This window comes from Candida tropicalis (assembly GCF_000006335.3).
Source record: "Candida tropicalis MYA-3404 genomic scaffold supercont3.2, whole genome shotgun sequence".
Classification (NCBI taxonomy): domain Eukaryota; kingdom Fungi; phylum Ascomycota; class Pichiomycetes; order Serinales; family Debaryomycetaceae; genus Candida; species Candida tropicalis.
The window spans coordinates 89947-101824 of NW_003020049.1; the positions used below are offsets into that span (position 1 = coordinate 89947).

Consider the following 11878-nt stretch of genomic DNA (forward strand, 5'->3'; position numbering starts at 1 on the left):
AATTTCTAAAGCTAATCCCACTAAATAAAGAATTATAAGAGATGAGTAGGTCCATTTATAAATCGTCTAGATATCTGCTCCATTAGCAAATGCTATAACTAAATAAATATTCAATGCGGTGATGATAACCCAAGTAAGGATACTTGCAACACGAAGGAAAGTACCATTCTCAAAACTTATCGTTTTCTGTTGTGGGGTTTCAGCTAACAAGTAACTTGATTCATCAGTTTCTGATGATGTATCCACTACAGTCATGTATTCTTTCTTTGAAGTGAAATAAATCAATGGAGCACTGACAATCGGCAAGATAAAACTCAAAACAACTTGGGAAGAATTCATAACTTTAGATACACCTTCTCTACCTAATATACCCACCACAAAAATAACGGGTAAAATAGCCAAGACTCTAGTTACTATCCTTCTTTTCCAAGGTTCGATTGTCCAATTGATGAAACCCTCACTGACGATTTGACCTGCCATAGTACAAACAATACCAGCACTTTGACCAGAGAACAACATGGATAATGCAAACACTAAACCGGCTGCAGGAGAAATATAAAACGACAACATTTCATAAATTGATAATAAATCTGCATCTGCTGCATCTGGTTTACCAAATAACGTGGATCCTGCAACAATCAAAATAGCTGAATTAACAAATACGGCCACAAGAAATAAAGATAAAACCAACTCAACGTAGGAATAATTCAAACAGTACTTGATTGCAGCATATGAAGGCTTGTATTTGCGTGATAAAAGTGACCCATCTGAAATTCTACGTAATCTTGATGCCTCGACTGGTTGGAGTTCTCTAGTATGATGGTTACTGCTTATTGAGCTGGCTTCTGAGGAGTCGTTGATCTTGAGAACACCATGTTTTTCATCGTAGTCTTTTAATCTTGGTTGAACTAAAGCAGATCCCAAGTATAAAGAATGTGGCATGACTGTCAGACCAACAATACCACAACTTAAAAACAACGCCATGGACTCTTGGAAAATTTGTTTGTCGACAGGCAAGAATCCCTTGAAAATTTCCCATCCAGACCCAGGTTTAAAATCACATTTAAACAATTCGATAATGAAACATACACAAGTGGCTGCTACTAATATAGAAACAATAATTTCAAATACTTTGGTTTGTTTCATGGTCCCATCTTTACGATATGCCATTAAGATAATCAACACATCTAAGACAGTGATCAACACCCCATATAATAATGGAATTCCAAATAAGATCTCCAAAGAAATGGCTGTCCCAACAACTTCTGCCAAATCGGTTGCAATAATTGCAATTTCAGCACAAAAGTACATGAAAAGATTTAATTTCGGATTCAAGTTCATACGACACATTTCAGCCAAATCTAAACCAGTAATTGTACCCAACTTGACACATAATGCTTGTAAGATAATTGCAAACACGTTTGCCATAAATATGATAAAACATAATTTGTACTGATACATCGATCCTGAAGAAACAGATGTCAGATAATTACCTGGATCCATATAACTGACACTAACTACCAACCCTGGACCAATGAAGGTGGCATACTTTTTGGTCATACGAGCAATTCTCGTTAGTAGTGATTCATTCATAATGTCTACCTGAAGGACTTTAAAATGATTTTCAATTGTTGATAGCCCCAAACAAATTAAAGAAATATTTTCTCTTTATAAAGAAAAGACTTGAAAAATAGAAAAAAAAAATATAAATAATCAAAAAAGATAAATAAATAATTATTTCGATGCGTGTGCCTTGTGTGAATCGATACGAAGATAAATGAACAAGTCTGGTGATGTAAAATAATGCAATTGTGGGAATGTCTAAGAAACTTTGATTTGTGAAATTTTTTTTTTATTGGATTCGAGTTTTTCTTCTGTTGGTACCATCTTACTACGGGGTACGATGTGAGATACAAAAGGGATAAGGGAGATTTATTCAATTTCCGTGATTATTTTTTTTTAGGTTGCTTGTTTGGTATGACATCCGTTTATGCATGAGATCCATTTGTCTTTGATATTAGTTTGTGATTGAATCACCTATAGATCAAATCGATAAAGAAAAATTGAAGGGGGTGAATTTCTATTGAAGATTAACTACCTTCAGTTTCAGTATCCGTGTGGCTCTACCAGTAAAGAAAATTGTGGAATGTTCATAATGGTTGCAAATAGCTACAGAAACCATGTAGCATATTAATGGATCATGCCATATGAATCCAGAACTCTAACTGGTGCCATAGTAAGGTTTCAAGCCATCAATCTGCTTAAGTGCCATTACTTAAGCTTAATTCTCTAACTTCAAGTATGATAAAGTAGTTCAAAGAATCTACAATGAGTTGTTCATTTACATATATTTATTTACAATAACATCCAAAGATGATCCATCCGGAACATTCATATGGCGTAGAATCATGAACCATATAAAGCTGAAAGCACTGTTTGTATTCAGTTAAACGCGATCATTGGATTGGTTTACGTAGGAGTTTTTTTTTTTTGTTGTTCTTGTTGTCAGTCGCATTTTCATTCTCAAGCAATCTTTACAACCAATCACTTTTAAGCAATCAAAACTTCGAAGTTGATACATCGGAAATACACTCACATCTTAACAGTTGATCAGCCCCCAAAATGATAATAACGAGCTCATTGATGAAGCGAATATCCGCCGTACGAGGAGTTTCTTATAATGTGCTTTCTAGAATTGGCTCGCAAAGGGCGTTTGCAATGTCGGGAAGAATTCATAACAATACACTCATATACAATTTGAACAATTACAAAAGCTCATTCCCGAATGATACTATAATAAACAATGAAATTACAGAGTTTGTTAGATTACAAAGAAATAGAATAGATACGCAATGTTTGAAAATAGGAGTCATCTACGATAATGAACGAGCAAGAACAAATTCAAAGATCATCGAGGTATTGATGGCTGACCCATTGGCATCTAATTGTGATAAATGGTTAAGCGAAATTTCTACTAGAGTATCCAATGGTGAGTATAATTACAATGACGAAGTTGTTATTAATAAAGAAGGTGGTCAATATGGAATTCCTTCACCGATACTATCGGCCAATTATCGAAATACCTTTGGTGCTAATATGGACAGCCCAACTAATTTGATTATCAAAGAAATAAGTGATGTTACAGAGGTTGAAGAATATGCTTTTCTAATCAGCGTTTCCAATAGTTTAGGTAATCCAGACTACCCTTCCACTATTCGAAACAAAATCTTACTTAATGTTATTGATAATCAAGAATTCACTCCTCTGAGTACGGAATCCACTCCAGTCAGTTTCAAGAATGAAGCTTCAAATCATATTATTAAAATCAATACCCAACTTGCATTTGAAGGCATTAGTGCAATGGTAAATAATGGCGCTGCATCCTCGGATATATTTATTGATAATATGGCCAAGAGTAACATTTATGAGTTGTACAAAGCCATCAACTGGTTCACACAGGTACCGGTGATAAGTTCATGGTTATTGAATAATATCAAAGAGAATATCAAACAAAAGATTCAACATACAGCATCTCCCGAAGAGACAAATGAGATTTCCAATATAGAAATATCACGATTCATTGATTCTGTGAATAAAGAATTACAGGACGACTTTGAACCAAAGACAGTCAATTTTTTCCGCAAGAATCTTTCATGGTGGAAATTGTATTACAAGAATGACAATGTCGAGTATGAAATAAAAGACTTCTTTTTAAACAATTTTATGAACAAAAGCATTGCAAGTTTTAACTTCTTAAGTGGGAAAATCAACCCTGCTGATTCAGACATCTCCGTTGAGAATCCATTGTTTTCCTTAAAGAAAGAAGTTATCAACAAGAAGATCTCAGAAGAGGTTCAACCTAAAGTTTACAGGGCTCTAGGCGAAGGATTTTTATATTATCAATTGCCAATCTCATTGCTTTCATTTTTTGGGTTCCAATACTTGGGGTACGCAGCCAATGATTGTATAGCATTAGCAACACTTGGTTTGGTACTTGGATTCAACCAAGTTTCAAAAATATGGACCAGTTATACACAATTATGGCTCAACAACCTATTTGAAGAAGTCCGTATCTGTATTGGTAAGCAGTGCGTTGAAGAAGGATTACTTAAAGAATCAAACATTCAATTAGAGAAAGACTTGCGTTGTACCCAGTTGAGACAAGAGATCTTTAACGAACTTGACAAATAAATAAATTTCATAGGATTCAAAAACTATATATACATATTCTATAAATTTGGTGGTGCTTGGTCTTCTTGACTACCATTCTTCTTTAACTTTTGCTCTAATCTTTCAAATTCTTTCATAGCAATTTCCTCTTCTGGGTCTAAAACTTGTACAACTTCCTTAACTTCTTCTATGTAGTGCATCAACATACCTTCAATACCACTTTTCAAAGTATCCTCGCTTGCACTACATGATTTACATGCACCTTGTAGTTTGACGAATACAGTACCTGTTTCTTCATCAAATCCTTTGAGTTCTATATCACCACCATCATCTTGAATAGCTGGTCTTATCCTAGTTTCAATCAACTCCTTGATCATTGACATCAATTCAGAATCGTCCATTTCCGATTCTTCATTTGCCTTATCTATTAATTCTTTTGTTATCACTGGTTGCTTTTTAGAAGTTAGAAATTCATCAAGATGTTCCACAATCTCTGGTCTCAAGTTAGCCCAATTTATATAGTCTTGTTTATTAACAGTGAGGAAGTCATGACCCAACATTACTGAATTGACTCCTGGAATTTTGAAAAGCATTAAAGCTAATGGTGAATGCATTGCTTGCATTGTGGTGGTAAACTCGAACGTTTTATCTTCCATTGGTAAAATATTACACTCTTCTGATATAAATTTTAAAGCATTTGGGTTTGGAGTTGGTAATGTTTTGAAATGATAAAGTCTTTTTGGGAGATAAGTTTGTAATGATCTTCTAAACATGGTTGCTAGTTGTTCTATCAAGAAAGAAGTTTGTAATTAAAGATTACTAATTATTTTTTTTGCTTGGGATCATCTGAAGAACTGAGAAATGGAGAAAAGATTGGCATAGAGAAAAAAAAAATATGACACTGCTTACTTAATATCTTAATTTGATTGGTGTGTTTAAGAGTGTGTTATTGCACTATGAAATGTTGACCCAACAAGCATAATCATACACTTGATATAATGATACTAGTGAGTGGAAATAGAATTATAGATTAAATAATAACTAAATGTTAAAACCTCTTTTCTTTTTCAAATCAATTTTTTATATATATAATTTTATATGAATATTTATGAATAAAAAAATAATTCAATTATGGAGTTAAAACTTAAATCCAATATTGAAAACCCTTTATATAAACTGTGAAAATTGAAAAGTAGCACATCTAATCTCTTTTTTCTAAGTCAACAATTTTACCACCACTAGCAAATCTTGGGTTTCTTGGATCATTGATAAATTCATCGGTGTTGGCTGAAGCAACAGAAGCCTTGTAAACTAAGAAGTAGGTGATACTAGCTATAGGTAAGAAGAACATGTTAGTAATAATCATCATAATAATATGGGTTGAGGTAGTTCACAAATACACGGAGGAATATGCGCCATTTGAGTTTATGTAATATCATTCACATGGGAGCTGGTAATTCAATTCCATTACTATTAGCAAACAAATGAAATCACTTTTTCAATACAATATTCATACCAATTGACAATCGTTGTGATTGAACCCATGATTTGTGTGGTACTCTGCACGTTCCACGTAGTTTTTATGACTACCCCCTTCAATTAAATCATATGAACATACCACCAATAGCGTATGGCCAGTAGGACTTTAAAACTGGAAATGGATATCTTGGAAGGGCCATCTTTAATGTTCAATCAATATTGTTGTTTCAAAGATAGAAATTACTTTATTCAACAAGAAGGTCTCATTTTTTTTTGTATGGGACTTTTTTTTTTCCTCAATATTTTTCAGTGCGAGAAGTTCGGTGAAAGGATTCACTTCATGAACGAATATTATTGGACAGCGCGTATATACAGGATTTTGTTTGCCAATACAAATAGTACTATTTAATTTCATATACACGTATCTCTTGGGTGTTGACATTAAACCAACAATTTGATTGAATCAGATGAGGATTTCTATTACCTGATACAATGTTCCATCGTCCTGGAAACCATTTTTCTAGCTGTGATTCCCAGTCATTTATTGTGTCTATATTTCTGACGGTGGCAGCAATTATACCAGCCTGGAGGTTATTATTCTTGAATAAATCATTGATGGTCATGCACAAGGGTTCTAAGATCCTACTATCAAAGGTAATATCAGCTGCGACTATGTAATCGATATCCGTCGAAATTGTTGTATCTTCACCCCATATCAATTGTTGACACTTGATAATATCTGACTCGGCTAGTCCATTCAACTGCATAGTTTCGGTGATATTGTCAAACACATTCGTAGATCCGTCCGTCATAATAACTTGTCTTATATTTCCAACCTTGTTGTGATAACTTTTTGCAATTGCCAAACTGACTAGACCAGTACCACACCCAAGTTCCAAAATCGTCTTGTCTCTAAAATCGTATGGCGGTGAATCAATATCATTTAAGAAATTTGATAAATACAATGCAGCTTCCCATGTTCTTAAACCTGTAGTGTTTGCTCCCGAGATTAGTCTTGGTGTTTCTTTAATAATGATGGTGTCTTGACCATTACCTGTGAATGATTGATTGAAGCCGGAAATATAGTATTTTATTATATCGGGATGAGATGGGTCCAACTCTTTGGAATTCAATATTTGAGGATCACAATATAGTTCATAGAGTTCATCGGCTATATCTTGATTTGATTTTTCAATTCTGGAAATGTATTCACGTAGAACGGACTTGACATAGAATGAGTTCAAAGAAAGTATAGGATTTACGTGATCCACTAACTCTAATTGAGATTCATATGTGAAACTGATATCATCAATTGGTAAGTATCTCGCAGGAACTCTCTGGTCGATGTATGCAAATAGTTGTTTATTCATCTATAGATTTATAATATTAAAATCGATGCGTTCTGACTGTTGCTTTTTTTTTTTTTTTAAGCTCGTATTTACATATTTTTTTTTTTTCATCCACGGACACCAAATGCTCGAATTCTTTTGACACCACCATCTGGTATGATTGTTAATTTTATATGTGAATATACTTTATTCTTATCTTTCACATCAAATTCGTGTTCTTTATCAGCCGATGTTCTAGAGTCATCAACAATTGTCTCCCAATCGTCTGAAATTGGATCAATTTTAGATTCGTTGTCCACTTTAATTCCTTTTACATTCACTTTCTGCGGGAAATTGCCTCTGAAATGGGCAGTATCGACTACAATTTTCTGTAATTGAGCTGGAGCACCCAATCTTATAACCACCCAATCTGTGTGACCAGGCTCTCTGGATCTTTTTGTCTCCCAACCGTCAGACATATCATGGCCACGACCAGGTAATAATAAATTATCTGCAGTTCCAAAATGTTGATCACTAAATTTAATAGCAACACCACCGTTTTTAACAGATGCAAAGTCAATTGCCACTTTATCAGAAGTTTCCTTAACAACTGGAACCACTTCTCCATAAAGTCTGAATCTAGCAATTCCACCATCAGGATACATTCTTAATCTTGCATGGGTATAATTTTTGGATGTTAAGGAGGTTCCTCTGGTAAAAAAATGTCTCTGCAGGGGTCCACATTCAACTTTTGAAATAACAGTTTCCCAATCACTCTCTTTGACATCCAGTAAATCATCATTGTCAAACTTTTGGATTGCTTCTACAGAAATAAATGGTGCATGATTACCATTGAAAAATGCAGTATCAACTTCACAAGCAATCAATTTTGCAGAAGTTACCCCAAGCTTGATAATAACCCAATCTGCTTCTGCTTCATTGTGTCTTCTTGTTTCCCATCCATCATACCAGGCACCAGCATAGGTAAATCTAGTTGCGTCTCTAATTGGAGGTTTTGGTTTAATCAAGTTTTCGGCATCAGCAAACCATTGATCTGAATATGACAAGATTTTTCCTCCTAATTTCTCACCGATAACATCAGTGAACTTAGATATTATTTGTTCTTGAAATTGTTCTAGAGAAAGTGCTTGAGTCATTATTATTAGATATAGTAAAATAGAATTGAGAATTAAAAAAGGAGAAAAAAAAAAGAAGGCGATAATCAATAAAATTAATAATCAAAGGGGAATCCTCCACAATAAATACTTTTCGTGTTGAAGGAAAAGAGAAATCAGGTTTTCGGGTTCTGCCGAGATAAGGTGTCTACATGCGGCGACACACTTTCCTAATTTGGAAATTTATGCTTTCCCGCGATCAAGAATTATGAATAAATATAATGTATTTAAATTGAAAGCTACAAAAGGATAAATTATGAAAAAAAAACAAAAAGAAAAACATCTATTACATCAAAGCGGCAACAATACCAGCAACACCAGCAACCAACAATCCACCAACTTCATTCTTACCAGCACCATTAGCAGCAGAAGCAGAGGAACTTGAGTTGGAACTTGATCCACCAGAAGATGAATTAGATGAGCTACCAGATGAAGAATTGGTGGCACTACTGGAAGAAGAACTTTCTTCTTCAAGGTTAGCACAAGTTAATCTACTATTGTTACTGGAATGAATAACAACAGACAAACCACCAATGTAAGCTTTGCTATCTGGGTTCAAAGAAATGTAGTTGTCATCGATTTCAGCAGAAAATGTTTCACCAGTAATGTTAAAGTGTCTTCCTGCAATATCACCAACTTCTTTGGCAGCTGGAGCAGTAGCGGTCATAGATCCATTGTATGGGTTAAAATGACCACCGGTAGCAGTACAGTTGCCAGATTCAGGAACAGCCTTTTCGTGAATGTGGAATGGGAATGGACCACCAGAAGATGGCAAACCTTCTAAATCAATACTGATTAAAACAGTACCATTCTTAGCAGGTTCAAATTTGATAGTACCTTCAATGTCGGATTTGCTGGATTTTTTAAAAGTAGCGACCAAGGAATCGCTGTCAGCAGAATCAGTGGAAATTGGAGCATTTCCAGCAAGGGCAAGGGCACTAAGGGCTAAAACAGGTAAAAATTTCATGATACTATGAATATGTTGTTTAGTAACAAAAAAAAAAAAGAAAAATAAAGATATACTGCAAGACTATCAACTATGTGGAATATCTCAACTTTTTATAATCCTCGACAACGCCTGTAAAATTTAAAAAAAAAAAAAAGAATGTTGATTTTCTTTGCAATCTATAGCAAATCCTATTTTTTGTACTGTGTACGTGGCTTACATCATAGGAAATGTAGGATTGAAACTTACCCAATAAAGTTGAAAGGCGATTGTTTTTTATTTTTTTTAGATTGTTTCTGGTTTGGTGCAATTAAACAATTTAAGCATTAATGCAGTTCAAATTGTTCCTTTCAGTTTTGTGTCCAAATTTCCCCTAAATTTTAGATTGCTTGGCCGATTATTGGAACTTGAATTAAAATGCTAACCTTCAATTGGCTGGAATAACTTGTACCGCGAACAATTGAAAACTAGGAGAAGCTCCTTGAGGTTTTTGTTCATCTAGTTGAAGCAAGATATTTTGCTATTCTACCGATGATCGTCTCAATTGAAATTCCCCTTTATTTTTTTTTCCTTTTGCTTGAAGGCTTATTAATTGTGTTGGATGTGAGAATGTAAAGGATCGAACATTCAAGTATTATACATTATTCACATTGAAGAATCTTGGAACCAGAACAAATTGGAAAAGTGACATAATGTCTATGAGCGTTTTCTATTTTTTATTTTTTATTTTTCTTCTTGAAATTCAAATAAAAATTTTAACGCGTTTATAATCGGCGGGGACGACGGGAACTAGTGGAAGTTACATAATCGCCAAATTCAACTGACTTTAGTCCTTGGTAGGAAACGTGCATATTTTTATGTATCTATTTGTTTATTTCAATGATACAAGAATCAAGGGAATTATTGTACATTTATATACTTTTCGTAGCTTTTACATCTCAATCCGTAAACAGTAACTATTAATTGACTCAAGTCGATATGAGCAGGTTTTTAAAATTTGCTCAAATGGCTGTTGCTAAAGAGAAAATATTTCAAGAGGAATTACAATTCACATGGTAATAATTATTTGGGCAATTTTTAAAAAGAGGCTTTGATATTATCTATTTCATCAATTAGGAAATAATTATCCGTTTGTTGCCAAGAATATTTGGGTATTCTTCATTATTTGTTAAAAGTTTGTAGCAAAAAGGAGAATAAAAAATAATAGGGGCCAAAAATAAAGCTAGATCAATATTCTGTTACCAAACCATAATCTTTTTTTTACAGCCGTTCTTGAGATAAATCCGCACTTCAGTGGTTATACATTTGAATCTGGTTATTTGAGACCAAATCAGAACCGTTAATAATCTCTATCTAAACATCATCGTTCTTTTGCGTCGTTTACCTGTGTCAAGATTGATTTTTTTTGTTACAAAATGTCGGATTTTTGTATTGTTGCTCGAAAAAGCTCAAAATGGTCTTGTGTAGGTTAAAGATTTTCAAGAACACATGTGTAAAAACGCCAAATAAGTTGATGGGCACATCACAACTGGTAACTCAGCGAATGAACACAGGTAGCGATCTGGTTATAATTCGGACTTTCTCATATCTTGCACTGCAACAAGAAGCTGCTGATGTAATACATTCTCTCATCATCAAGATGAGCCACTTCAAACGACCGGAGAATTCACAAATACAAAAGTTTTTTTTTTTAAAAAAAAATAAGTTTAAAAGATAAGTGATGCCTCAACAGTATTAATATTTTTTTTTTAAAAAAATTCTACCAGAATACTAGTGAAAAGGATGTTGAACTAAATCACCAATTACAACTAATGACTAAACAAAATTTGTCTGTGGCTACAAAAGTCATACTTCTACTAGGAATAATTCTATTCACTGTTCTTCCCTTAACCATATCAGAAATACAAGGCAGCACAGATTTTACTATCTACGACCATAATGTTAGATATGCTGCATCACGAATCAAAAGATCATCGAAGGAATTATCATGGAGTGAAAGAAAGAATGGAGTAATCAATGCCATCAAATCAGAAACCAAGGACTATCCCTCATTGGTTGGTCTTCAAGAAACAGATCTCAGTCAATTGAAAGACATTTTACAAGGACTAAATGAAGATGAGTCTATAAGCAACAACTGGAAATACTATGGATGTGGAAGAAATGATGGTAAAGAAAAAGGTGAATACTCCCCAATATTATACAAAGAATCGGATTGGAAATTAATCCTGGGAAGTACAAAATGGCTAAGCCTAACACCAGACAAACCTTCCAAGTATCCAGGTGCTGACAAAAATCGAATAGTTACCATCACTACATTCATGCATCGCTCCTCAGGTAAGGTCGTCAACTTTCTCAATACCCACTTGGATCACAAATCAAAGGAAGCACGAGAGTATAGTGCAAATCTAATACTGGACTACATCAAACAATTACCACATAAATTCCCCACTTTTTTAATTGGAGATTTCAATTCAAAAGAATCAGATGTCGCGTATGATATTATATCTGATACCATGTTAGACTCATCAAAAGTATCGGAAATTGTAAGTGGCTCTGAATTGGATACATTCTCTGGATTTGGAAATAAGAAAGAGTTTAACATTGACTTCATCTGGTCCTTTAATTCCTCAGATTCATACTCTACTGTAACTCCAACTTCATATACTGTAATTGACAATTATATGGAAAATGGATATCGATTCAGTGACCATAGACCAATAGTAGCTAGATACCTCATATAGAATTTAATACAAGTAATAAATGAAAAGAAAAAAAAAAAA

The 11878-nt window shown here is 34.0% G+C and overlaps 7 protein-coding genes across 7 annotated transcripts; 2 read left to right on the plus strand and 5 right to left on the minus strand. All coding sequences in view use genetic code 12, as the record gives it.

Moving 5' to 3' along the window:
- Positions 1 to 66: 66 nt before the first annotated feature.
- On the minus strand, positions 67 to 1593 carry SMF3 (putative divalent metal ion transporter; the record flags this gene model as incomplete). The annotated part of the gene is made up of 1 exon (XM_002546776.1): positions 67 to 1593. The coding sequence occupies one exon, from the start codon at positions 1591 to 1593 to the stop codon at positions 67 to 69; it is 1527 nt and encodes a 508-aa protein (XP_002546822.1).
- A 1029-nt stretch (positions 1594 to 2622) lies between these two features.
- On the plus strand, positions 2623 to 4191 carry CTRG_01128 (uncharacterized protein; the record flags this gene model as incomplete). Its single annotated transcript, XM_002546777.1, has 1 exon — positions 2623 to 4191. The coding sequence occupies one exon, from the start codon at positions 2623 to 2625 to the stop codon at positions 4189 to 4191; it is 1569 nt and encodes a 522-aa protein (XP_002546823.1).
- A 38-nt stretch (positions 4192 to 4229) lies between these two features.
- On the minus strand, positions 4230 to 4943 carry CTRG_01129 (uncharacterized protein; the record flags this gene model as incomplete). Its single annotated transcript, XM_002546778.1, has 1 exon — positions 4230 to 4943. The coding sequence occupies one exon, from the start codon at positions 4941 to 4943 to the stop codon at positions 4230 to 4232; it is 714 nt and encodes a 237-aa protein (XP_002546824.1).
- Positions 4944 to 6050: 1107 nt separating this feature from the next.
- CTRG_01130 (protein-lysine N-methyltransferase) lies at positions 6051 to 7019 on the minus strand (the record flags this gene model as incomplete). Its single annotated transcript, XM_002546779.1, has 1 exon — positions 6051 to 7019. One exon carries the CDS (start codon positions 7017 to 7019, stop codon positions 6051 to 6053), a length of 969 nt encoding a protein of 322 aa, XP_002546825.1.
- Positions 7020 to 7105: 86 nt separating this feature from the next.
- CTRG_01131 (allantoicase) lies at positions 7106 to 8134 on the minus strand (the record flags this gene model as incomplete). The annotated part of the gene is made up of 1 exon (XM_002546780.1): positions 7106 to 8134. One exon carries the CDS (start codon positions 8132 to 8134, stop codon positions 7106 to 7108), a length of 1029 nt encoding a protein of 342 aa, XP_002546826.1.
- Positions 8135 to 8438: 304 nt separating this feature from the next.
- CTRG_01132 (uncharacterized protein) lies at positions 8439 to 9119 on the minus strand (the record flags this gene model as incomplete). Its single annotated transcript, XM_002546781.1, has 1 exon — positions 8439 to 9119. The coding sequence occupies one exon, from the start codon at positions 9117 to 9119 to the stop codon at positions 8439 to 8441; it is 681 nt and encodes a 226-aa protein (XP_002546827.1).
- Positions 9120 to 10909: 1790 nt separating this feature from the next.
- On the plus strand, positions 10910 to 11839 carry CTRG_01133 (uncharacterized protein; the record flags this gene model as incomplete). The annotated part of the gene is made up of 1 exon (XM_002546782.1): positions 10910 to 11839. One exon carries the CDS (start codon positions 10910 to 10912, stop codon positions 11837 to 11839), a length of 930 nt encoding a protein of 309 aa, XP_002546828.1.
- Positions 11840 to 11878: the final 39 nt, after the last annotated feature.